Genomic DNA, 24,698 nt, shown 5'->3' with positions numbered 1-24,698 from the left:
CTGGGGCAGCGTAAGACGTGGGAAAGCCCATGGCCTTGGCACCTTGTGCAGAGTGAGGAAGAGCTGGTGTTCCTTTCCCACCACCGCCAGAAGTTCCCGGGACCCTTCCCGCCCAGAGGGCACTGTGCCTGCCCACTGCTCGGGCTTCTGCCAGTGACAGGGGTCATCTCTGCTTCCATGGAGATTGCCTTGGGGGGAGCCGGACGCCCCCACTCCTTGCCTCTGTTGCTGATCTGTTTGGAGGGGTGCGGAGATTTGAGCATCAGAAGAGCCAGGCTTGCAGGCCCTCCTGGAAGGTGAAGGCCCCACCCACTCCTCCCCTCCCACCCCAGCCCAAGCGCCCAGCCAGGCACACGCCAGACCTCCGTGCGCAGCTGGCCGTGGAGGGCAGACAATGCCTGGACAGAGCCCAGTTTCTAATCACAAAGCTGAGGACAGGACCTGGCTTGGGCTGGGGCTGGGACGGGGAGCAGATGGTGCCACTGGGGGGCTGTAGGGGAGAATTCTCCGGGCTTTGGGGTCCCCTTCAACCCCCCATCCCCACCCTCGGCAATCGCTTGTCCCACTTAAAGGACTGGGTGGTAGGCAGGAGTAGCGTAGAGCATTGCTGGGAAGACCCAAGGATTTGGAATTGCCAAGAGCCTAGCCCAGCACGCTCTGAGCTGTCTTTTTGGAAACCCTTTCTTATATCTAACTGAGAATAACTAATGGCAAGCCCTGGGTCCAACTCTTGAGACAGGGAGGCCGGGAAAGAGACAGACTTGGTCTGGGCGGTGGCGGGGTGGGGGGCGGGTGTTGTGTGTATGTGTAAGGGTGGAGGTCCGGGAGCTGCTAGACTAGGTAAGAAGTGCTAGGCCCAGGGCTCTTGGCCCTATAGTCTCTCCAGATGAGGATCAAAGCTGGCTTGTCTGCGGAGCCACGGGGAAGGCCAAGGGGGTGCAGAGCCAGAGGAGGCGACTTTCAGGACCTGGGGCTGTGGGATAAGGGGAGAAGGTGTACGTGTGAGCAGACCCCAAAGCCCCACCCCAGGCCACCCTGGAATCTGGCCCATCTGCCCCTGAGCTCTGCACCAAGACTCCCAGGCCAGCCCCTCCAGCCTGCCCTGTGATACGTTTATCCATAAATCCCCTCGTATGATAAGGACTCTGTCAGCTCCGAGGCTGGCCTAGGGGCCTGCTTCTACCTGGGGCCGGGGTTTGGGGGGGACCCTGGGGAGAGCTGACCTGCCCCAGGCTGCAGAAATATAGGCCTGACTAGTGGGGGGAGAAGGGGAAGGGGTGGCTGTTAAGAAATGCCAGTTGGCAAAGTTGAGATTGGGGAAGGAAGCCAAGTCACGTGGTGCATTTATTTAAGACCCTTTCAAGCCCCCAGCTGTGAGTCCCCAGCCCTCGGGGAGCCCTCAGGGTGGCCTAACCCCCTTCCCCCTTATCTTTGCCTGGTTTCCTTAAGCTTCCTTCCTTAGTCTGCTAGGGTGGGGATGGGGGCTCTGCCGGTTCCACATCCATCCCTGGACACTGCAGGGTCAGGCAGGGGCTGGAAAGGGCATGGAGCGCACCAGCCAGGGGCCCAGGGACAGTCAGATGGCACCCCTGCTCTCTCCCTCGGGTTCTGTAGCTGCAGTTATTCCCCTGGAATAACCCCAGGCTCCTCTGAAGTCTTAGCGTCCGTCTAAATTTCGAATCAAGAGAATCGGTGGTTTGGGACAAAGACACTGAAGACAGAAAAAACTGAGTGAGGGTGGGGATGCCGTGCCTCAGAACCCCCCTTCCCCGCCCCCTGCCCCCACTCTGGCGGAGTCCAAGGCCAGTCAGGGCCAACCAGTGCCGCCTGTCCAGTTCACAGACCTGGGAAACTGAGGCCCAGGCAGGGCCTCCTGTGGCCCGTGGAGACCTGAGAGTCCTGGTGGCGGGCTTCTGCTGCAGAAATAGGGCTTATGTCATCACCAGGAAGTGCAGTGTAGTAACCGCAGGCCCCGGAAGTGTGCCCCCCACCCCGCCCCAGCCAGCCCGCCTGATTGGCTCTCAGCCTTTGAAGACCTCATAGAAGGGGGGTGGGGGCAGGGGCTGAGGAAGTGGCAGAGGTGACTTGTTCCTGGCACCCTTATTCCTACAGCTCTGCGGGCAGAGGGCAGGGCTGGGGCCCACGAAGTCGGTTACTGGCTGGGTCATGGGGCCCCATTTCTGTTTCTCCTTCTGGGCCTCAGTTTTACCCACTGTAGAATGGGATCAGCGCTTTGTTCTGGTTTGGCCATTTGTGAAGAGGAGCGGTTTGGGTGCAGAAGGTGGCCGGTCCTTAAAGGGTGACTCTTGAGAAGCTAAGTGTGAATGAAATGTTTTAAAAATCAGCCCTTGGGCTTCCCTGGTGGCGCAGTGGTTGAGAGTCCGCCTGCCGATGCCGGGGACAGGGGTTCGTGCCCCGGTCCGGGAAGATCCCACATGCCGCGGAGCGGCTGGGCCGGTGAGCCGGGGCTGCTGAGCCTGCGCGTCCGGAGCCTGTGCTCCGCAACGGGAGAGGCCACAACAGTGAGAGGCCCAAGTACCGCAAAAAAAAAAAAAAAAAAGCCCTTAAAGCGTATCTAAGCGGTGTCTCTCTGGGTTAAGCCACAGTGACTGTTAGGTAAAAAGAGGAATTCGCCTCCAGCCCTTGGATTGATTGATTGATGATTGATTGCAGGAAGCTCGCTGTGATGGAGGGACTGAGCAGGGAGGGCGGGGCTGGGCGCTGTCATTTCCTGCACGCTCACTGAGCGCCAGGTGTCACGCCTGCGTTGTCCCACGGAAGCCCGCGAGGTGGCGGATGTCATGCGCATGGTGGAGATGGGCACAGGCTCACAGCCGTAAATGGAGGCGTCTGGATTTGGACCCGGGGCACCCTTGCTTCCAAGCACGTGCTCCTCACCCTGCTCCACATGGCCTCGTCATCCGGCTGCTGATTCGCTCTTTCTGGGCACCTCTGTGCCTCCGTTTCCTCCAGCCCTTTCCGCACGTCATGGCCGTGACCGCGAACGCGGGAAGGTACTCGGGGAGGCACACAGGGCTGCGCAGATGTGGCGGGTGAGGCCGGCTGGGCCTTCTTTGTGGGCTGCCTGTCCCCACGTGCTCCTAGTTTGGGGGAGTTCCTCCCCCCCACCACTGGGTGGGAGCCGCCCTTCTCCCCTTTCCTGAGATTCACGCAGCTGCCCCTAGGGAAGTTCCAGGACAGCCAAGTCTACACCCACCCCCACCCCAAGTGTCCGTGGGCTCCTGTCTCTCTCCTTTAACCTCTAGCCCAGCAGCTCCTGAGGAGGAGGCGGGGCGCTGAGAGGCTGCTGGGCTTCCTGCTGGGGCGGGGATGCTCGGCCTTGACCCCGGGCGCTAATTCTCTGTCCCAGGGGGATGGGGCGGTGGAGCTCACTGTTGGCTGCAGCGTCCTGTCTTCTGGAGCACTCCCACTCTGCCCTCCGCTGCTCTGTGGGCGGAAGGGATGGAGGGCCACGGTTCCCCATCCCCAGACCCCCGGATGCCTGAGCCCCTACCCCTCTGCCATCGTCGGTGGAAGCCCGCCATCAGAGTGGTGGCAGAGGCCAGCAGTCCTTCCTCTAGGCCGGACTGGTCCTTCCTGAGGCTGGAGTTAAGGTGCCCCGAGGAGAGCCTGGCAGGGCGGCTGGGGACCAGGGCTAGCGGGGTGGGGAGAGGCTCAGGCCAGGCGCCTGTTGCTGTGCATTCCTCAGCAGGGGAGTGTCCCCAGGGCCCAGTCCCCACTGAGCTGTCCCCCCCCCCAGGTGCAGATGCCGGCACAGCTCTGGGCTCTGCCGCGTCTCCTGGGAGGTCATGGGAAACCCCTGCCAGATGCCCCGGGATGCCGGAGCACAGCTGAGCGGGCTTCCCTGAGCTGGGAACGCCCTCTGGCCAGGCCCTGAGCTGTCGCTCATAGGCTCACAGGCCTGCAGGCTCGCGTGGCCAACAGCAGGCAGGGGCCTGTGAAGCTCCGGATCGGGTCTGGCCGCCCTCGGCCCCTCCTCGCTCCAGCTCCTGCCCTCCCAGCCCCTCCGCCCGCCTGCTTCCTCCCCCGGGCCGGCTTCGGCTGGCCGTTCTAGGGGTGCCTGGGCCCAGCTGAGATCCCGATGCCCTGGGGGGGTGTGGATAAGACTCCCCGCGCCCTCCCCCATTGGACGGCCTGTCTGGGCATTCCTCAGAAGTCAGTGGCCAGAACCCTGGGATGAACAGAGAGAGAGAGAGAGGTTAAGGGCATCCTCAGGAGGCAGTAGGGTCGGTGTGCGGAACCCCAGGTTTCCTGTAGGTTCCCTCTGAGTGTCTGCACCGCTCCCTGTGCTCCCGGGAAGATGTGTGAGGGCAGAAGTAGGCAGAGGGGGCTGACAGACCCCTTTCACCAGGCTGAGCCCTGTAAACCCATGCCCTTTGACCCCACCGTACAAAGCCTTCTTGTTTGGGGGTTCAGAGCCAGTCTTTTCCCTGCGGCAGCCTCAGGAAGGCTGGGCTGGGGAGGGTCTGGGAGGCCAGGAGAAGGGCCGGTGGGGGGACACCAGGGCCCTCTGGCTGTCACGGGGCTCCCCACACTGCACCCCTGCAGCTGAAAGGGCCAGCACCCCAGGCTGGACCTGCCACCCTGCTTCAGAGAGGACTGGCCCCCACGGGAAGACGCTTTCTCTGCGCTAAGTCGGCTAAAGCCCCCCGGGTGTCTGGGAGGCAGACTCCCCAGAGAGAGCAGGGATTTTGCTTCCAGCCGCCTTCCCCGGAGCTGGCAGGCTGCCACGGTGGGAGGAGGAGGGAGAGGAGAGGACGCCTGGTAAAGTGGGTGCGGGTGTCCTCTTTCTGCCGCGGAGGGAGGTGGGCGGCGGAGGGAGGTGGGCGCCGTGCTCACGCAGGGAAGCAGCCTTCTGCGTCCTCGGCCCCCTGCCTCCCCTGCCCAGGCCTTGGCTTTCTTCACTACGGAATGGGAAAATGCTTCCCCAGCAGACAGCTCTCAGCCCTGCTGGCAGCTGGCAGCAGGATCATCTTTCTCCAGCCCACCTCTCTCCACGCCAGGGCTGCTTAGAGGGTGAGGCCAGACTGGGCACAGTCAGGCTTGGTTTGAATTTCACCTCCACCATTAGGAGTGTGTGACTCCAGGCTTGTTCACATTCTCCTTTCTGAGCCTCAGTAAAGAGGGGTCTTTACACATGACGTGTGTTCATGCATGTAAAGGAGCTCCACGCATAGGTTCTCAAAAGATATTAGGCACTGCCCTTATCAGATGAGGCCCGGGTGGCATCAGTGACCATGATTCCAGAGGAAGAAGGTTGCACATTCTTCCAGGCTCCCCTTCCCAGGGCTCCACAGCCTTTGCAGGCGGGAAGTTCCTTCTGCCAGCTTATCTGAATCCCTCCCGCTGTAGCTGATTTCCCCTCTGGTCTGGCTCTGTCACTGATGGGGACGAGGTGATCCCCGGCAGGTCATGGCATGGCTGAGTGATCTGGTGTGCCAGGCAGACAGGAGGTCCTGGGGCTCCTCTCGGTGTCCCCTGCCACACACACACACACACACACACACACACACGACGGAGGCCACGACAGCCCAGCTCCAGATGAAGCCATGCACGCCGACTGTGGGCTGGCCTGAGGAGGGGAGGCCGTGAAATCTGGGCCACCTTGGGAGCAGCACACCCCAAGACGGGGCGCTGGGTGTCCTTACTTCTCTGGGCCTCCCTGGGCTGACCCACTTGCCCAGGGGCTCCTATTCAGGGTTCCAGAAAGGTGTTAGGGGGTCCTGAAGGAGAAAAGAGCAGCTAGGCTTAGATCCCTGGGGCTTTTTCCAAAGGGACTAACTAGTCACATGGGTGACCGTGGCCATCTGAGGGGAGATTCTGTTCCGGGTCTGTGGTTCTCAGAGACTTCAAGGTGAGGCCTGAGAGGGTGTCTCCCAGCCTGGAAGCCCCCAGAGTGACATTACTCACGGGTGGGCAGCTGCATGTGGGCTGGTTCTCCCTCCTTCTGCACTGAATCTTCAGGCCCACAGCCAGGAAAGGTGGTCTTCCTAGAAGACGTTGTTACTAATTAGCTGTGTGACCTTGAGCTGCGTTAATTTCTCTCTGAGCCCTCATTTGTAAATTGGGGCGGGCCGGGGGGATACCCCCCTTAGAACGTGTGCAAAGTGTGGCAGGTACAGCGACCAGCAAAGAGGCATCTTACTCCCTAAGTGCGGGGTTATTACCTACTGGGGAATTGAGTCAGCAGAGATGTAATGGGGTTCCAGGTCCCAGCAAAAAAGGGTGTCAGGAATCAGACCATACACCACAGCTGGAAGAATCTTCTAGGATTCTGGAACAGTTCTTGGTTAGGTATTTTAATATCACGGCCTGTTACCTCTTAGAGAAAAGTAAGACTTCTTCGAGGGGAAAGAGCCTAGGGGCCGCATCCCTAGGAATTCTGGGCAAAGATTTGGGGGCAGGTCAATGAGGGATCAGAGGAGGGACGGGAGGCAGCTGATCGGGCAGGACGGATTTCACCTGAGAAGCTGAGCTACCCCCACCGCCCCTCCCCCAGCCCAAGGTTACTGGGCGGAGCCCTGGCCGATGATTGGCCGGCTTTGTGTGATGTCGCCGAGGACTGGGTGGGGTGTGGGGCTCCGGCCGGCTACCCTTTGAGGGAGGGACTTTTCCTCCTGGGCGGTATCAGCATCTCCCGGGCCTGCCTGTCTCCCCTGTCCGCCCCTTCCGCCCTGTGCCGGCTCCCCGAAGAGCCCAGGGACCTATGAGCTCAGCGGCTGCCGCAGGCCTGGGCTCGGGCTGGCGGCCTCTGTCCCCCGCCTGGAGCATCAGCCTGTGAGGGGGCGGCCACGAGCGCCCGCGGTCCCTCTGCGCCAGCGTGTGTGGACAGATACTAGAATCACCAGCCACGGCACCGAGGACCCTGGGCCAGATCCCGCCTCCGAAGAGCTAGCGCCGCCCCTTTCTCCGCGCCCCCGTCCCCGCCCCCGCCCCCTCCCACCGCCCTCTCTGCGGGTTGCCGAGTGGTGAATAGACCGGGCTCTGTTCTGGGAGATTCCGGGCCTTTCTTAGTGGGGCCGTCCGCCCGCCCTCCCCCTGCAGGACCTGGAGAAGGGATGGGGGAGGTTTGGGGGGGATGGGGCTTGGCGTGAGGTGCCCATGGGTGACATTCAGGGGGGTCTCTGGACAGAAATGATACTGGACGTTGGGTCCACAAAACTTTGACAAAAACAGGCAGCACCGTTTGCCAACTTGAGTTTCCAAACATTGCATTAAATCATGATTTATATTGATTACTGAGTTTTTTTCATGTTCCCTTAAATTTTGCACTTGAGGCGAATACCTCACTCACCTCACCCCGGCCCTGCATGTGGTCCACAGCACCCAGCGTCCATGGTTTACTGGCAAGACCCTGGAACCTGGTTCCCACCCCTGACCTCCCGCCCGCGCCCCAAGGGAGGAACAGGGCTGGGAGTGGTGCCATCCTGCCATCCTGCCACCCTGCATAGCCGGAAGCAGCCTCCTTCCCCTCATCTGGGGCGGTGATGCTGGCGGAGGGCCACTAGCTCTCAGGGCAGCCCACAGTAGTGACCTCACCCCAGGCGGGGCCGGGACAGGAGCTGCCGGAGGGGAGGGCGATGGAGTTCTTAGAAAGTTAAAGCTGGGAAGAGGTCGTCCAGATGACACAGGAGGAAGCGGGGGCTCCTGGACCACAGGAGGATGGGGCAGGGGCTTGTCCAAGGACCGTCTTTATCTCCTGCCTGCAGGGCCTGGGTTCAGATTCTCCACTGGGCAGGGTGTGCTGGGCAGGCGCCCCAGGATGCCTGCCCCCTCTGGACTGTGCCTTGAAGGCTGGGCGCCGGAGCCCAGCCTGGCGCATGTGTGAGGCTGTGGTAGGACTCCCCCCGGCTGCCTCCTGCCCCTAATGGTGATGTGTGGAGGGAGTTTATATATCCACCTAGACATTGAGTTTCCCGGGCAGGAGGCAGCTGGACAAGTGGAGAAGCCGCAGGCTTCAGACTCCCAGCTTCCCTGTATTTACTGTGTGTGACTCAACTGCTTCAAGCCTCGACGTTCCTCTCTGGACAATGGGCGTTGAAATCCCTAGCTCATCACCTCCCTTAAGTGAGGTGGTCCGTGGCCGGTGCCTGGCCCAGCACCTGCACGTGGAAGGCATCCATACAATCTTCATTCTCTCTGTCGCCATCTCCAGTTACTCATTCAAGGCCCATTCCTGGGACTTAACACACTCCCCTCCTCATCCAGGTCAGTGGCTTTGGTAACTAGTGACTCATCCTGGGCCCGTGTCCTCTGTCCCCCAGCTGGTACCCCATTCTCTGCGTAGCAGTACTCACCCGTCATACCTGCCAAGCACACTGGTGCGGAGAATGGGGCTGGCTCTCTGACTCCAGAGCACCCCACACCAGGATGTGCCAGGCTCTGGAGGGTCCCAGGGTGAATGCTGGCTGACCCCGCGACACCTGGGGTCCCTCCTCTATGCCCTGTCCCTTAGGCTGCTCTTCTGGCCGCCCTCTTGGTCTGGGGACTGGTGGGTGGGGCAGAAGCTGGCCCCTTGTCAATGGGCTCTGCCCGGCAGGGCTGCTGCTCCCCTCCCCTGCTCCCACTGGCTCCCGGGACCCTGATTCGATTTCCTCCAGTCACCAGCATTGCCATCTGCCTGTGGTAATTAAATGGTGCTTGAACTGGATCCAGAAATCCCATTGCGAGCAGCCCACGTGGCAGGGAGGGCGTCTGTGGGAGCTGGAGGGGCCTCAGAGGCTGCCCCTGCCAGGCCCCTGGTCCCCCTGGGAGCCGTGGACACCCTGGGCCCCCCGGGTCCGAGCTCCTGATTTCCCACCTGAGGCCTGGTCCCCTCTGAGGTCACTGCCTGGCACGCTGGGCCCTGCCCCTCGGCCACATGAAGCACGGGAGCATGGAAGCAGCAGAGCACGCACTGCCCGGGCTCAGACCCTGCTGGCCCTGCTGCCTGCGACTGGCCGGGCGCCATCTATTTCCTCGTCCACGGTGGGGACCACCACCACCGGCGGTCCAGGTGGGAGCGCTGCAGCCTGGGCGTATTACTGGCAGGTCAGGTTTCTGGTCTGCAGGTGCAGAAAGGATGGGTGGAATCCACAGCTCCCTTCCCAGCCAGAAACCAGTCTGGGGGAGACTGAGAAGCTAGATTCTCACTTCAGCCTGGCCCGGAACAGCTGGATGAGGGGAGGGGGTGGTAGACTCCTTGGACGTCCGGACCTGGCAGCCTCCATGGTGTGAGGACCTGTCCACACCTCAGGGGAAAGGCTGCTGAAGGAAGGCCACCAACCATGGGTGTGAATTGGACCTGGGGTTCTAACCACCTGCTCCCCCGGCCTCTTTAACCCCCTCGCAGCAAAGTGCAGGTAGCAGGCCCAGGTGAGCACCTCACCTGGCCTGCAGCTCTAGGGGCCTCGGGGGCTGGACAGCCGCGGACAGGGACAGGATGGCGGCTTGGAGGGCCCGCCTCTGCAGCAAGGCGCCCCGAGGTCCTGGACGCCTGCCGGCCTGGCCCTCGCACTCTTTTCTTCTCTTGGTAAATGTTGGCTTAGGGAGAGGGATGCTGACAAGTAGCTCATTGTGAGAGGCCGGCAGAGGGGCTGGCTTTGTGAGCCCATGAGCGCGGAGCCTACCCCCCGCCTTACTTTAGGCGTCAGGAGGCGCTCCCCGCCAATCCCGACACACGCATGCTCACTGACTCACACTTGGTTGCCATGGGGACCTCCTCCGGCAGTGGCTGCTTGGAAGAGGGGAAGGGGCGGCGCATGGAGACGGCCCTGTCCAAGGCTGCGCGCCCCCCGCCCCAGCCCTGATGCCGCTTGCCTTCCTCTTTAGCGGGGAGCCCCCAGGGTCTGGGATGCGGCCCCTTCTGTGGCTGGGGCCCCTGCTGGAGATCCCTGCCTTTCTGCAACTTTTGCCTGGACCTGCTCCGCAGGGCTGTGCCTGGTCTGGCGCCCTTGGCTCCCTGAGAGGAAAGAGCTTGTGCCTGCGACTGTTCCTCTGGCATCTGGTAGAGGGGGGCGGGTCCTGAGCTGCGGGATTCCTGCAGCCCCCGCAGGCCTGGGCAGAGACGCAGGTCTCCTGCGGAACGCAGCCCCGGGGGGAGCAGCCAGGCCTCGCCCTTCCTTCCCCTGCCTGGACTTGGGCTTTGCCTCCCTAGAAGGGGGCCAGCTGCCTACTCTCCCCCGCTCCGTGGGACAGACTCAGGCGCTCCAATCGGGAGCGTGTGCTTTAATGTCAGTCAGACCTGTCACGGTCCATTACACAACCTTGGGCAAGTCATTTAAACTCTCCCAGCCTCTGTTTTCTCCTCTGTAAAATCAGACAAATCATACATCCCTCGCCGGTTTATGGTAACGAATACAAGAATTCATTTAGGTAAAATACCTTTAACGTAGATTGGATACACGGAGTGCTCATAAAATGTTAGGAGCTGCTGCTTCGGGGGGTGTTGACGTTACTATTGCCGTTATTGTTAGCGTAGTATTACAAAGCTGCCCGCATCCTAGGTTTCCTTCCTTCTCCTCCCGCTTGTGGGGCAGGAGGGGCCTTGGGGGGGTGGAGGCTTGGTGGCAGGACGGGGAGGACGGTGGCTGCAGTCCCCCCGCAGCTGGGTCTGACCCAGGACTCCCCCCACCCCGGGCAGGATCCGGCCCCAGCTGTCAAAAGAGAAGATTGAGGGCTGCCACATCTGCACGTCGGTCACCCCGGGGGAGCCGCAGGTCCTCCTGGGGAAGGATAAGGCCTTCACCTATGACTTCGTGTTCGACCTGGACACCTGGCAGGAGCAGATTTACTCTACCTGCGTGAGCAGGCTCGTGGAGGGCTGCTTCGAGGGCTACAATGCCACGGTGCTGGCCTACGGGCAGGTAAGCTGCCTCCTCCCACCCACAGCCACTGCTGCCCCGGGCTCCCCGTCTGATGGGAGACAGAGCCGCCCTCAGAGCAGCTGAGACGCAGCTGCGGTTTTGTCTGTGGTCCGAGGGTGCTGCTGCGTTGCTGGCTGCGGCTTTGGGACCAGGCCGGGCAGGGACCCGGGCTGGGAGGTAAATGAGGGGGACGCAGCCGGGGTCCGGGGCTCGCTGGCGCCCCCAGGGTGCTGGGTGCCACCCTCCTTCCATCTTTGCCCACGCAGACGGGGGCCGGGAAGACGTACACTATGGGCACCGGTTTCGACGTGGCGATGGCGGAGGAGGAGCAGGGCATCATCCCGAGGGCCATCGCGCACCTCTTCGGGGGCATCGCTGAGCGCAAGCGGCGGGCACAGGAGCAGGGGGTGGCTGGGCCCGAGTTCAAAGTCAGCGCCCAGTTCCTGGAGGTACCGTGGCCTCGTGGGTGGGCTGGAGGGAGACGGGGGCAGCAAGACCTGGAAGCTGGGCTCCCCGCCAGAGCCGCAGGAAGAGCCTGGGGAGCCAGGGAGGCATCTGCATGTGATCGAGGTTCCCGCTGCTGGAAGTATCCCCGCCAGAGCCGGGGGGCCACCTGGTGGGACACTGAAGGGGCTTCCTGCCTCAGACGGAGCTTGAGTCAGTGAGAACCTGTAGGATCTCTTCAAACTCTGACTGATTACAGCTCCGACACGTACCAGATGTGTGCCCTTGGGCAAGTCGTTTCACCACTCTGCAAAATGGGGGTGATGACACCTACTTCCTAGGGATTCAGGGGATGATGGGGAAGCACCTGCCCAGCACACAGTGAGACTCTAGTTCTCGCCCCTTCTGGCCTCTGCTGGGCCCTCCCCAGCCTCAGAGCGGCCTGCCCTGTCCCTTTCTGGTTGAGGTCCTTCCTGACCCTCTGAGCCTTTTCTAACCCCAGAGCAGGAAGGTGGTCCTCCTGAGGGGCCTTTCTGGCATCTGGCCCTGCCTCTCCCTGGGAGGATGTCCGGGTGCCGAGCCCAGGGACCGTGGCAGCTAGGGGCTTTGGGGATGGGGAGGGGACCTCTGGCCTGCCAAGGGGCCTCTCAGAAGCGTCTCCAGGAAGGCCGGTGGGCCTGGGTACTTCTCGTGAGGCCCGGTGTCACCAGGCTCCTGCTCTAGCACCCCTGGACCGGGCAGCTCCAGTTCTCAGTGTCCAAACTCCAGCTCGCGGACCCCCGGCCCTGGGACGTTTGCTGGGTGTGGAGCCACCCTGGGCTCAGACCGCACCCAGGTTGTCCTCGGGGGGAGAGATGTGGCCCCAGCCCTCCCCAGGTCTCGTGTTCCCGCCCCCCTCCACGCCCCCCGACCCCGGCCCCAGCATGGCTCCTTCCTGGGCCTGCAGCGTGGCTACCTTCCCCTAGGGGACCTGTACTGTAGACTTGAGAGTTTCTCTTTATTCTTCTGGACTTTTGCTTCTGATAGAGTCTGCCTCTGTGTGTGTGTGTGTGTGTGTGTGTGTGTGTGTGTAGGCATGTGCGTGTGTCTGTGTGTGTGTATATACGTATGTGTAGATGTGTGTAGCTGCATGTTTGTGTGAGGCATGTGTATATGTGTGTGTCTGTGTGTAGGTATATGTGTGCATATGTGTGTGTGCGTCTGTGTGTGTCTGTATGCGTGTTTGTGTGTATGCGTGTCCTATGCTGTGTATTTCTATAAGCTTCCTCATCTCTTTGTTTTTTCCTTTCTCCATTCTTTTGCCATAGAGGGCCCCGAAGAGCAGTTCAGTACCTAGAAAACCCATGCCAAAGGGTGACCCACAAGGGGTTAAATGATGCCATGCGTCTGTCCCAGCAGACAGACAGACACCAAGGCCCCCACGTCTGCACCGGTCCCTGCCGTTTCCTCTTCCCCTTCCTGTGGGGTATTTCTGTCCCTTTAAGGCCATCAAAGCCTCGGATGTCCGAGGGCTGTGGCCTGCCCCTCCCCCCACGGGATTCTGTTGGCCGCTGACCGGCTGCCCCATCCCCCCTGCATGGTGGAAACACCAGCAGGTGAAACTTTCCCTGCCAGCGACTCCAAACACAAGCGTGTGCAAGCCTGAGACCCTCTGAAACGGGGTGCTGCTTCTGGCCAGGCCGCCTCCCGTGGTGGCGTCCCCAGACTGCTCTCCATCCCACATTCCTCAGCCCCCAGGGGCCATAGGGATAGGACAGGGCGCTGCTCAGCTCTCCACTGAGTTCCACCCCCCTCCCTCCTGGAGCCACACCCCCACCCCCTCTCCCGCCCTGTAACATCCCAGGCTCTGCCCCAACCACAGTCACATGATGTTTGTCCACGTGAGGACTCGAGTCCCCTTGTCCCCACCAGGTCCTTAGCCCCCCACCAGGGCTGAGCGCTGGGTGCCACTTCCTTGGGGAGCGGAAGGGCTCTCAGGATAGCTCTCCCTGGGGCCCAGCTGCCCTACACTGTCCAGGGGAAAGATCCCGGAGCCAGAGCCCAGAGAGCCCACCGGGGGTGGCCAGGTTGCCTCCCAGAGCCTGGTTTCCACACCTGCAAAGCAGAGCTGGCCTGTGACACGAGAGAAAGCCCCCCGGGCCCCTCCGCACCCACCTGCACCCAGCGGCTGTCTTCCGCCCTCACAGCTCTACAACGAGGAGATCCTCGACCTCTTCGACAGCGCCCGCGACCCTGACGCCCGCCACCGCAGGTCCAACATCAAGATCCACGAGGACGCCAACGGCGGCATCTACACCACGGGCGTCACCTCCCGCCTCATCAGCTCCCAGGAGGAGGTGAGCATCTGAGGAGCCGCCCGGGGGCTGGGGGCCGGGTTTGCAGCCAGCTGGTCCTCACGTCTGCACTCCCCAGCTGATCCAGTGCCTGAAGCAGGGCGCCCTGTCACGCACCACGGCCAGCACCCAGATGAACGTGCAGAGCTCCCGCTCCCACGCCATCTTCACCATCCACGTGTGCCAGATGCGCCTGTGCACCCGGCCCGACCTGGTGAGGAGCCCTTGGCGGCGTGTCGGAGGGCGGGGTGGGGACGGAGCCCGGGCTCTGGGGCGCGGGCTCACCCTGCCAGCTTGCGGACCTTTCTTTCTCTCAGGCGGGGAGAACCGGCAGGTGCACTCAGTCAGATGCGCTGTGTGTGTGAGCCCCCCAGCCACGCTGCCCCCCGAATCCCGAGGGCAGGGGCTGAGAGCAGAGGAGCCCAAGGTGGGCGGGGGGCCGGGAGTCACACGCCCGCTTCCCTGCAGGTGAACGAGGCCGTGACCGGGCTTCCCGACGGCACCGCTCCCTCGGGCGAGTATGAGACGCTCACCGCCAAGTTTCACTTTGTGGACCTGGCCGGCTCAGAGCGGCTGAAGCGGACGGGGGCCACAGGCGAGCGGGCCAAGGAGGGCATCTCCATCAACTGTGGGCTGGTAGGCACACGGCGGCCAGCACGGCTCAGCCTCAGACCCTCCCCAGGCCCCCCTTGGGCCGGCTACTGGCCGGAGCCCCGTATGTCACTACTGTTGGGCCTCTGGACCTTCCCCTCCCCCTGTCCCCGACTGCCTGACGTCACCAACCATCACACATCTGCCTTTAAACCCTCAGGGAGCCTGAGGGCTGCTGGGGTCAGCGGGGCAGGTCCTGCGGCTCAAGAGCCGCTGGTCCCACCCCCCTCCCTCCCTGGGTGCTCTCCAGCGCGCCGCCTATCTCGCACCGCCTGTCTCCCGCAGCTGGCCTTGGGCAACGTGATCAGCGCCTTGGGGGACCAGAGCAAGAAAGTGGTGCACGTGCCCTACAGGGACTCCAAGCTCACCCGGCTCCTCCAGGACTCGCTGGGCGGCAACAGGTACCTGCCCACCACCCCAGGGAGGGGCAGGGGTGAAGGCGCAGGGGCACACTGGTGGGAGGGTTGGAGGCAGAAGGCCCAGTGGACAGGTGCCCGTCGGCCACTACGGTCGGACCCAGCTTTCTCAACTACACAGCAGGGAGGGATAGTCCTAAAGGAGGTGCTAGAGCCCAACGGGGAAAATAGACGGGGGCGCTAAGGACACACACAGGGCCACGATTTCAGCGATGACACATCACGGCCTCCCTCGCTGTGGTCACCACTGTTGGAGTGGAAACCTGGGCTAGGTAGTCCGGATCCCCACGTCCCAGGTTCTGCCCAGGGCCTTAGGGCTTCCAGGCGGGAGCGGGATCTGCTCTCAAGTGATGCTCCTGGGCCGGCCATGCCCTCGTCCCTCACTCCCCACCCCACTCCCCCATGCTCCCCAGCCAGACCATCATGATCGCCTGCGTGAGCCCCTCTGACCGGGACTTCATGGAGACGCTCAACACGCTCAAATACGCCAACCGAGCCCGCAACATCAAGAACAAGGTGGTGGTGAACCAGGACAAGACCAGCCAGCAGATCAGTGCGCTGCGGGCCGAGATTGCACGCCTGCAGATGGAGCTGATGGAGTACAAGGCGGTGAGCGGGCCCCCCCACCCCCACCCGGCCTCCCCGCGCCCTGGGCATCGCCACGTGCCAGCCGCGGTGCCCAGTGCCGGGCTCACCTGGTGGGTGACCCGCGCATACGAAGTCGGAGCCCTCAGGGCTTAGAATATAAGAGAAGGAAGAGCACACCCCTGCTTGCATAGATCTCATGTGTAGGGCAGACGCTCTGCTGGGGTTTCCCGTCTGCTGAATATTCCGTGTTGGACCAGGTAAGACTCTAGGCTGCGAAACAGAATGAGGAGAGTTGATGGGGACCACGTGAGTGGTCCAGCGTGCCTGGGGGATGCTGCAGGGGAGAGGATTGGCCCTCCTTGCTCAGGTGGTCAGGGAGGGCCTCATGGAGGAGGGGACCTTTTATAGGATCTTGAGGAATGAATGAGACACCAGCAAAAGGAAGTGGAGCAGGTGTCCTAGGATGCCAGCAAGCCACGTGCAAAGGAACAGAGACAGGAAAAACGAGCGCCTTTGGGGGCGCGTCCCATTCTATGTGACTAAGGCAAAGGTCACCAGCTGTGGCCCCTGGCCCGGACCTAGCACACAAGTGGGTTTTGGTCTGACTCGCCCTTTGCTTTAGAAGAATGCAACGTAGCTGTCATGCTTTCTGAAAATCAGGGAGTTTCCGTTTTCTTTTAAAAATCTGAAGATGTAATGATCTGGCGCTGAGCTGGCTGGAGTGGCCCAAGTGGCTGCGCCTTTTAGACTGAGGGCGACTCTGTGCTCCAATCTCCACCCCTCCCTGTAGTCTCACACCCAGACTGCCGTCCTCCTTCGTGCCACCCACCGGGGCCCTTTGGGTCGGGTTCATGTCTGGGGAGACGGGAAGGTGAGCAGTAGAGAGGGAGGTGGAGTGAGAACACAGTGGCCTGCAGTGGCTGGTCACAAAATGTGGACTTCTTGTTGTCACTGGGGCCACGGCAGGTTTCTGAGCGCTGGGAGGTTGGCAGGGCCACCTCGCCGAGGGAGGGGCCGGGGCGGGGGTGGCGGGGAAGAGTATCATCACCCCCGCCTCCCCGCCCCTGACCCCTCGCCCCGCCCCTCCTCCCAGGGCAAGAGGGTGATCGGGGAGGATGGTGCCGAGGGCTACAGTGACCTGTTCCGGGAGAACGCGATGCTGCAGAAGGAGAACGGGGCCCTGCGCCTGCGGGTCAAGGCCATGCAGGAGGCCATCGACGCCATCAACAGCCGTGTCACACAGCTCATGAGCCAGGAGGCCAACCTGCTCCTGGCCAAGGCCGGTGAGTCAGGAGCGCCAGGCTGGCTCCGGGCGCGGGTGGGCTGGGACCTCCGCCCCCCACCCAGCCCGGGACGTGGGGCGTGCAGGGCGGCGTTTTCTTTCTCTGAAAATGCGATCATAGGTACTGTCCTCTGACTCCCTTTCCACTTAGCATTACGCCGTAGGGATCTTTCTGTATTTTTTTTTTGTATTATTATTATTTTTGGCTGCATTGGGTCTTCGCTGCTGCGCGCGGGCTTTCTCTAGTTGCGGCGAGCGGGGGCTAGGCTTCGTTGTGGTGAGTGGGCTTCTCGTCGCTGTGGCTTCTCCTGTTGCGGAGCGTGGGCTCTAGGCGCATGGGCTTCAGTACTTGTGGCACGCGGGCTCTAGAGCGCAGGCTCCGTAGTTGTGGTGCACGGGCTTCGTTGCTCTGCGGCATGTGGGATCTCCCCGGACCAGGGATCGAACCCGTGTCCCCTGCATTGGCAGGCGGATTCTTAACCACTGCGCCACCCTGGGATCTTTCCGTATTAAAAACATACAAGCCTACTTAATGCTCTTCCGCTGCACAGTGTTCCAAATGTGATGGCAACGAATAATTTATCGTAACAGCCTCTAGTGATGGATATTTGCTTGTTTCCAGTCTCGCCGTTAGCAGCTGCGCCTGTGTGTCTCTGCGCCCACAGACAAGTCCCTCTTTGATAGATTCCTCCTTGAAAAAGGCCCTGTTGGAGGAGACAGTGATATAAGACCACCAGCTTGGAGCTAAGGTCCTTTCTGTACTTATTATCTTAACTGTTCTTCCTCCCTGCCACCCCCTCAGGAGACGGCAGCGAGGCCATCGGCGCTCTGATCCAGAACTACATCCGGGAGATTGAGGACCTGCGGTGAGTGAGCCCCTGCGCACCTGGGCGCCCTGGGGCCGAGGCAGTGCCGCTCACCCGCCCCCCACCCTCCCTTCTGCAGGACCAAGCTCCTGGAGAGCGAGGCCATGAACGAGTCCCTGCGTCGCAGCCTCTCTCGGGCCTCGACCCGGGGTCCCTACTCCCTGGGCGCGTCCCCGGTCGTCCCGACCGGCTCCATGGAGGACGCCGCTGAGGTCATCCGCCGAGCCAAGCAGGACCTGGAGAGGCTCAAGAAGAAGGAGGTCAGGCAGCGGAGAAAGAGGTGAGGGGAGGCTCCCCCCAGGCGGCCCCCAGGACCCTGTGTCCAGCAGGGGCTGTGCGTACCCCGGGTGACCTGGGGACTCAGTGGGCGGGTCTCATTTGTGGGCAGAAGCCTCCCACCTTCCTCTGACGCTGGGCTTTCCCCGAGGAGAGGGAGGGTGGAGTCCACCCGGGGTTCATTCTGAGTTGGGGGCCAGGGAAGAGCAGTGGATCCCTGCAGAACCGGAGCCCAGCCCAGCGCCTAGAGACGAGGCGCTCTTGCCCCCCATCCCCCCGCCCCACCCACACACTGAAGGCTGGTCAGTACCCTAACCGGTCCACCCTTCACTCCTGGGCAGCCCAGAGAAGGAAGCCTTCAAAAAGAGGGCAAAACTCCAACAGGAGAACAGCGAGGAGACCGATGACAATGAGGCCGAGGAGGTGAGGGTCCCCCGCCCACCTCGGGCCGCCCCCATGTCCCTGCCGGGGTGCGGGTCGCCATGACATCCTTGCGCCGGGGCGGGGCTCCTTACGCCTCGCGGTATCTGACTGGTCACCATGGTGACGTCCATCCTTCAGCCCCTCTTCCCAGCTGGGGGATGGGGGCAGGAGACTTCCATAGAGGGGCTCTGCCCAGGCTGTTGGGAGGCGTGGGTGGGAGGCCCCCCCACCACCGCGCACCCCGCATTCCCCACCCTCCTGACGGCGCCTGGTGCCCAGGAGGACGAGGAGCCGGAGGAGAGCGGCCGTGAGGACGAGGACTCGGGCAGCGAGGAGAGCCTGGTGGACTCGGACTCCGACCCCGAGGACAAGGGTGCGTGCGTGTGTGCGTGCGTGCGTGCGTGCTCCTGGGTGGGGCTGCCCGGGGCGGGGCTGCCTGCCACGCAAGCGCAGAGAAACTGCTGCGGCAGCGGGTGTCCCGGCCGAACTTAGACGTGAAACCAGTAGTAGCAGAAACAACAGGGACGCGATGGCAGCAGCAAACTCTCACTGAGCGCCTGCGGGTGCCGGGCACTGAGGCGAGCTCTACCCTTCACGGGCCTGGCCTCTGCATCCTCACAACCACCCTGGACGGAGGTGTTAGGTCTCCTCCCTTTGTCACCACTGAAGAGCAAGCTCACGAGGGTTGGTGGCCTCCCCGTGTGGGAGATGCAGAGCTGGGCCTTGGACCTAGGTCTGGCTGGTCTGCAGCCCACTCCTCTAAACGGGACGTGTGTCCCTCAGCTCTGCTCCGACCCAGAGTCCTGCTGGCTGCTCTGGGTCCTCTCCCTCCTCCAGCCCTGCTGGCTCCCAGGTCGTCCACGGCGAGTGGGCATCGGCCTCTGGGGCACAGCAGAGGCGGGTGGGACGCCTGGTCGCCCCACCCCCCAGCTCCCTGGCCCAGGCCCGCGCTTCCCGGGCAGCTCTTTAAGGGTGTTGCCACCTGGCAGCACTTCCCACCATGGGATGTGTCGCTTCCTCTCGCCACTGGTCACTGAGTGGTCACGGCTGGCCAGGGGAAGGCCCGTCCCCTCCACCACGCCCCTGGCCCCCGGCCCCCGGTCCAGCCTGTCTCTGCCCCCACAGAGGTGAACTACCAGGCTGACCTGGCCGACCTGACGTGCGAGATCGAAATCAAGCAGAAGCTGATTGACGAGCTGGAGAACAGCCAGCGGCGGCTCCAGACGCTCAAGCACCAGTACGAGGAGAAGCTGATCCTGTTGCAGAACAAGATCCGGGACACGCAGCTGGAGCGGGACCGCGTGCTGCAGAACCTCAGTGAGGCCCCGCCCCGCGAAGCCCCGCCCCCGCGAAGCCCCGCCCCGTACCCGCCACACACCCCCTCCCCGGGCCCCTCCCCGTCAGAAGGGCACCACCGGGTTACCTGGGCCTCTGGGCGGGGCATTCTGACCTTGGACTGTGTGCACTTAGACCCACAGTCAGAAAGTCCTTGTGTCCAACTCTGGTCCCTTTGCTACGTTCTCAGTTTATCATTTCTATTATTTTTACCATCGCCTTAAGTATTAGAATCCTGTCTCCAGGCCCATGAAGGTGAACTCCCTCAGCCTTTCTTCCTGAATTTGCTCCTTGGGTGTTTCCTTTGATCGCATTTACAAGTCTGCTTCTCACAATGTTATCTTCCTTACATGGCTCTCAGCCCCTGCATCCCATGACTCACGCACTCATCCACTCGTTGGTTCACTTACTCAGCAAACATGCACTGAGTGCGTCTTGCAGAGCGGTCCTTGTTCTAGATGCTAGAGATTTTGGAACGCACGTTCGAGTGGGGAGAGACAGACGTAAATAAGATAAGTGGCAGATCCTATAGCATGTCAGGGGGTGATAAGTGTCAAGTAGGGGAGGGGGCAAGGTGGGCTGGGGAGGGGGTGGGCGTGTTGAGAAGGATGGTGGTGGGAGACTTTGCTGAGAAGCTGGCATCTGAGCAAAGACTTGAAGGAGGTGAGATAGTTCTGGAGAGAATGAGTGAGGGGAAGAGCATTGCAGGCAGAGGGAACAGAAGATACCAAGGCCCCGAGGCAGGCGTGCACCGGGCGTGTTGGTGGCATGACGAGGGCCCCGATGGCTGGAGCACGGTGAGAGGGGACACTAGCTGTCAAGGAGATCAGAGGAGAAATGTCAGACCAGGTGTGTCAGTCATTTTAAGGATTTTTGTCTTATTCTCTGAGGGACATGGGAAGTGTGGGGTTTTAAGGGGTGTGATGTTTTTTTGTTGTTGTTTTTTTTTTTTTTTTGCGGTACGCGGGCCTCTCACTGCTGTGGCCTCTCCCGTTGTGGAGCACAGGCTCTGGACGCGCAGGCTCAACGGCCATGGCTCACGGGCCCAGCCGCTCTGCGGCATGTGGAATCTTCCCAGACTGGGGCACGAACCCGTGTCCCCTGCATCAGCAGGCGGACTCTCAACCACTGCACCACCAGGGAAGCCCTGTGATGTAAATTTTGAAAGCATTCTGGCAAGGTCGCTTTGGCTGCTGTGCAGGGAAGCAAAAGTGGAAGCTTGAGACCAGTTAGGAAACTCTTATAAAGGTCCTGGTGGGAGATGGTTTGGACAGGAGGAAGTGAGAAGTGGTCGTATTCCGGATCCATTTTGAAGGTGGAAATGAAAGCCTTTGTTGATTGGTTGGTGGGGGATTAAGAGAAGGGAGCCAAAGATGCCTCCAGGGAGGGAGCTTCTGGAAGGATGTGATGAGATACTGAGATGGGGAGGACTGCTGGGTGAGGGGGTGGAGGTCGAGGAGGTGGGTTTGCACCTGCTAGTTTGCCATGTCTCTTAGACGTTGGCAGTTCAGGTAGGAAAGGTCAAGGGTGGAGAACCAGGTCGCTCCTTCTCCCCGAGCCCACTCACTCTGTCTTCTCTTGTTAACTCTTCCCCTTCCCACTGGTCCCGGCCCTTTCCTCCAATCACGGGTCAGAACCGAGCCAGCGGAAGTGGTCCTCAGGCCCCTCATGGCAAGCTGACGGGCAGGGGCTCAGAGATCTCAGGATGAAATCACCCCTTCAAGGTCCTTAGAATGCCCTTGGGTGTCTAGTCCGAGCCCCTCCTTGTTCACACGAAGGAACGGGTGGAGGAGGGTGTGACTCGCCCACGTCACGCGCCGACACTGGAGCCCAGGCTGCCCGGGTACTGGGGCCCAGGGACCTGCGCAGACCCTGCCCCGCTGCACGCAGGTACCATGGAGTGCTACACGGAGGAGAAGGCCAACAAGATCAAGGCGGACTATGAGAAGAGGCTGCGGGAGATGAACCGGGACCTGCAGAAGCTGCAGGCTGCGCAGAAGGAGCACGCGCGGCTGCTCAAGAACCAGTCTCGCTACGAGAGGGAACTCAAGAAGCTGCAGGCCGAGGTGGCCGAGATGAAGAAGGCCAAGGTGGGGTCCAGGGCGGGGGGCTGGGGCCGGGGCGGGGGCGTGGCCAAGGTGGGAGTGGGACGTGGCCACGGTGGCGCGGGGGCGTGGCCAAGGTGGAGCGGGGGCGGGGCCGAGATGAAGAAAGCCTAGGTAGGGGCGAGGCTGGGGTGAGTGGGGGCGGGGCCGAGATGAAGGCGTCAAAAGGGGGCTGGGGGGGCAGGGGTGTAGTTTCAGACCTACTTACCATGTTAAAAATAATCATTGCTGTCAGCGTGGCTGCTTGTCTTGACACACGATATTGCCTGTTTCAGCCCCATCCTGGTCCTGGACCCGGTCCTCTTAGTGCGTTGTCCAGGGTGAAAGAACCTTTACCCCTGGAGGAGCAGGAGAGGGTCCCCAGGGACCCCGCCCCTCACGCAGTGCACGTGAGGCCTCCCACCTGTGCCACATTTGCCTATACTCATAATAATAATAATTATGTAGTGATGATTGCATGTGGCTCTCCGCCAGTCCCCCAGCACCACGACCTCATTGGGTCCTGAGGTGGAGCTGGAGAAAGCAGCTCAGGTGTCACTGCCACTTCCTCGGAGAGTGACTCCCGCCTCCTGGGGCAGCGCTGGGATTCAGACTCAGTTCTCTGCCGCCACCCTTTTCCAGTTGCCGTCGTCCGGGGCGCTCAAGTCTGGCTCCTGTCTCTAATGCCTCCCCGTCCGGCTGGGTCCTCCTTCCCCCTTCGGGGCCCGAAGATCCGTGCTGCCTTTACGTCCTCTGTCCCCTTGGCTGCCTGGTCCGCGTTCCTGCCCTGGCCCCAGCCCCCCGTGTACCCCGGCTCCCTGCAGCCCTGCACCAGGCCCTGGGACAGGACCCCAGCGAGCTGCAGACAGCTGGCCTTGGGAACAGGTCCCACAGAGGGGAGCACCCGGTGCCGTAGTAACTGCGTCCTCACCGCCCGACTGGGCTGGCGCTGACCAGTGTACAGCGGAGGGGTGATGCTGTGGTGGTGCAGGTTCTGACAGGTGGACCCTCAGCCCTCAGGCTAGCCGCCCCCCCGGGCAGGCTCTGTCCCCAGCCACGCCTGGGCCACACATCCAGGGCCCATCAGCCTGTCCAGGGTGGAGAAGGGGCAGTCTCGCTCTGCTCAGACTGTCCGTCCTGCACTGGCCCCAGGGAGCCGGTTTGCCCCTGGGACCTCCACTAGCAGATGCTGATCCCGGCTGCAGGAGGAAGAGGGGGACTTGGGTCGGCGGGCGCCCTCTGGTGGTAGGAGGGAGGGACCAGGGCCTTGGTTGTCCCCATTTGGAGGCTGCACTCACTCTGCAGCTCCTGGAGCGTTCTGGGGGCTCTGCCTGCGTCCTAACTCTGTCTCCCTGGAGGCTCCCTGGCTAACACCTCTCGAGGCGGTCCTGGCTGGTGCCGGCCGGCCCTCATCTTAGCGGGAGGTGACTCTACTGTAGATCCGTATGAGGGAGGATCTTTCTATGGCTCTGAAGCCTGAAAAAATAATATAATAATGCCCAGCATCTGTGTGAAGGACAGAGGGTCCCTGCGTGTTCCCGGGTTTCAATCTCAGCTTGCTCAGCCCTTCAGCCGGGGGCCCCGCTCTGCCCGGCTAACTGTGCTCTTGTGAGCCTAGGAAAGAGGCTGAAAAGAGCACCCTTGGGCCGTCCCAGGGTGCCCAGCAGGGGCCCAGGGTTCCTGTCAGAAGCACCGAGGGCAGCCGTCAAGGATTCTAACCAGATGCCGTGAGAGCCAGTGCCCAGGACCCTGCCACCACAGTTCAGGGGCAGGCCCTGCGGTTTACAGAGGTGTCCTAAAGGAGAGGAGACACTCAGAGCAGTGCTGGCCTCGGGTGCTGTGCTGTCACCTGCCTGGAACGTTCCCACCCGTTCTGAGACCACCACCCCTGTGGTGACCTCCCTGGGACTCGGCCACACAGGCAGAGTTGGACAGATGGACCTTTGTCCAGAAAGACACGTTCCTCCCCGGGAAGGCTCTGGCCCCGGCTCCATATGAGGGCGGCCGTCCCAGTGTGCGTGCAGCTCCCTGTGGGCAGGGCTTGGGTCCGCTTCCAGCCCAGGCTTGGCTTCTCTTGTCAGCCCCAGCCCTTTGGGGGAGCATTTGTTCTGGACCCCCAAAGGCCCAGCAGCAGGGAGCCCTCCTCGTCTCTGTAGCTTCCCCCCGACACAGCCTGCCTTCTGAGGCAGAAGCCGGCACAGTCCTTCCAGCCTTCCTCCCGGGCCATTTCCTCTCTTAACTGTCCTCAGGGCAGGCTGGTGACATTCCTGGGGTGTCTGAGGCCTCAGTGGCAGAGGAGGGACAGCCCGCACCTGATTCTCATGGCGCCGTCACATGGAAGGCGTCTGACCCCTGTGCACTTTGCACTCTGTGCTCTGGGGCCGGGGGGTGGATGCTCCAAGGACCCAGCACACGGCTCCCCATTGTGCCGGGTCACCTCTGGCCTCCCCGATGATGCTCTCTGAGCCTTTGGCCGGCCCTCCGAGAGCTCGGCTCCAGGCTCTGTGCTTGGTCGCCAGCTCTGCTCTGACCTTGCCTGGTGCCATCCCCACGGCCATGGTAAGAGCTGGATTTTGAAGCAAAGCGACCTGGGCCAGGAGTCTGGCCACCCCTTACTGATTTTCTGACTTTAAGTCATTCTGTTTCTCCGAGGCTCCTTTCTTATTTATAAAATAGGAGTGATACTGCCTGTCGTGTTTGATTATCGTGAGGACGGGGCTGGGCATACAGTGTGGGCTCAGTAAATGACGCTGGTTTTTATCGTCGTCACCATGAGAACCTGGCCTGGGAACGCGCCCCGTCGGCAGCTCAGCTGCGGACGGGAGAGAGAACGCTGCTCCATCCAGGCAGGACCACTTGCCTCTAGCAACTTAGGCTGGTCCCAGAATGTCTGGGCACTGGCGGTGGCTCTGCGTGAGGACCACCAGGGGCTGTGAGCAGAGCACTGGGGGCCGTGGCTGGACCCTGCAGACTGGTCCCACCTGCATGGCTGGGCCGGCAATAAGGCCGCTCCTTTCGGTAGGTTGCCCAGGTGGTGGGACACCTTCGACCCCTGTGGACAAGGTGGGGCCAGATCCCCTGAGGCACTGCCACCTGGTGGCTTCCACCCCGGCCTGGCATCCTCCGAGCCAGCCC

At 62.0% G+C, this 24,698-nt stretch overlaps 1 protein-coding gene across 1 annotated transcript in view; it reads left to right on the top strand.

Moving 5' to 3' along the window:
• The window catches only part of KIF21B (kinesin family member 21B), a 41,140-nt gene that overhangs the window by 2,219 nt on the left and 14,223 nt on the right, over positions 1-24,698 (top strand). Inside the window, exons 3-20 of the mRNA XM_065872008.1 lie at positions 6,521-6,587; positions 6,715-6,798; positions 8,477-8,646; positions 8,888-9,016; positions 10,643-10,865; positions 11,132-11,314; positions 13,496-13,645; positions 13,722-13,856; positions 14,111-14,278; positions 14,579-14,694; positions 15,123-15,318; positions 16,391-16,580; positions 17,382-17,445; positions 17,525-17,725; positions 18,063-18,144; positions 18,424-18,517; positions 19,270-19,461; positions 21,370-21,569. Of these exons, the coding sequence (XP_065728080.1) occupies positions 6,521-6,587; positions 6,715-6,798; positions 8,477-8,646; positions 8,888-9,016; positions 10,643-10,865; positions 11,132-11,314; positions 13,496-13,645; positions 13,722-13,856; positions 14,111-14,278; positions 14,579-14,694; positions 15,123-15,318; positions 16,391-16,580; positions 17,382-17,445; positions 17,525-17,725; positions 18,063-18,144; positions 18,424-18,517; positions 19,270-19,461; positions 21,370-21,569 (2,644 nt within the window). The remainder of the gene's footprint in view (positions 1-6,520; positions 6,588-6,714; positions 6,799-8,476; positions 8,647-8,887; positions 9,017-10,642; positions 10,866-11,131; positions 11,315-13,495; positions 13,646-13,721; positions 13,857-14,110; positions 14,279-14,578; positions 14,695-15,122; positions 15,319-16,390; positions 16,581-17,381; positions 17,446-17,524; positions 17,726-18,062; positions 18,145-18,423; positions 18,518-19,269; positions 19,462-21,369; positions 21,570-24,698) is intronic.

The sequence above is a fragment of the Phocoena phocoena genome, chromosome 1, assembly GCF_963924675.1.
Source record: "Phocoena phocoena chromosome 1, mPhoPho1.1, whole genome shotgun sequence".
NCBI classification, from domain to species: Eukaryota; Metazoa; Chordata; class Mammalia; order Artiodactyla; family Phocoenidae; genus Phocoena; species Phocoena phocoena.
The sequence above is the reverse complement of the archived record's forward strand: the minus strand, read 5'-3'. Positions and strand labels throughout refer to the sequence as shown.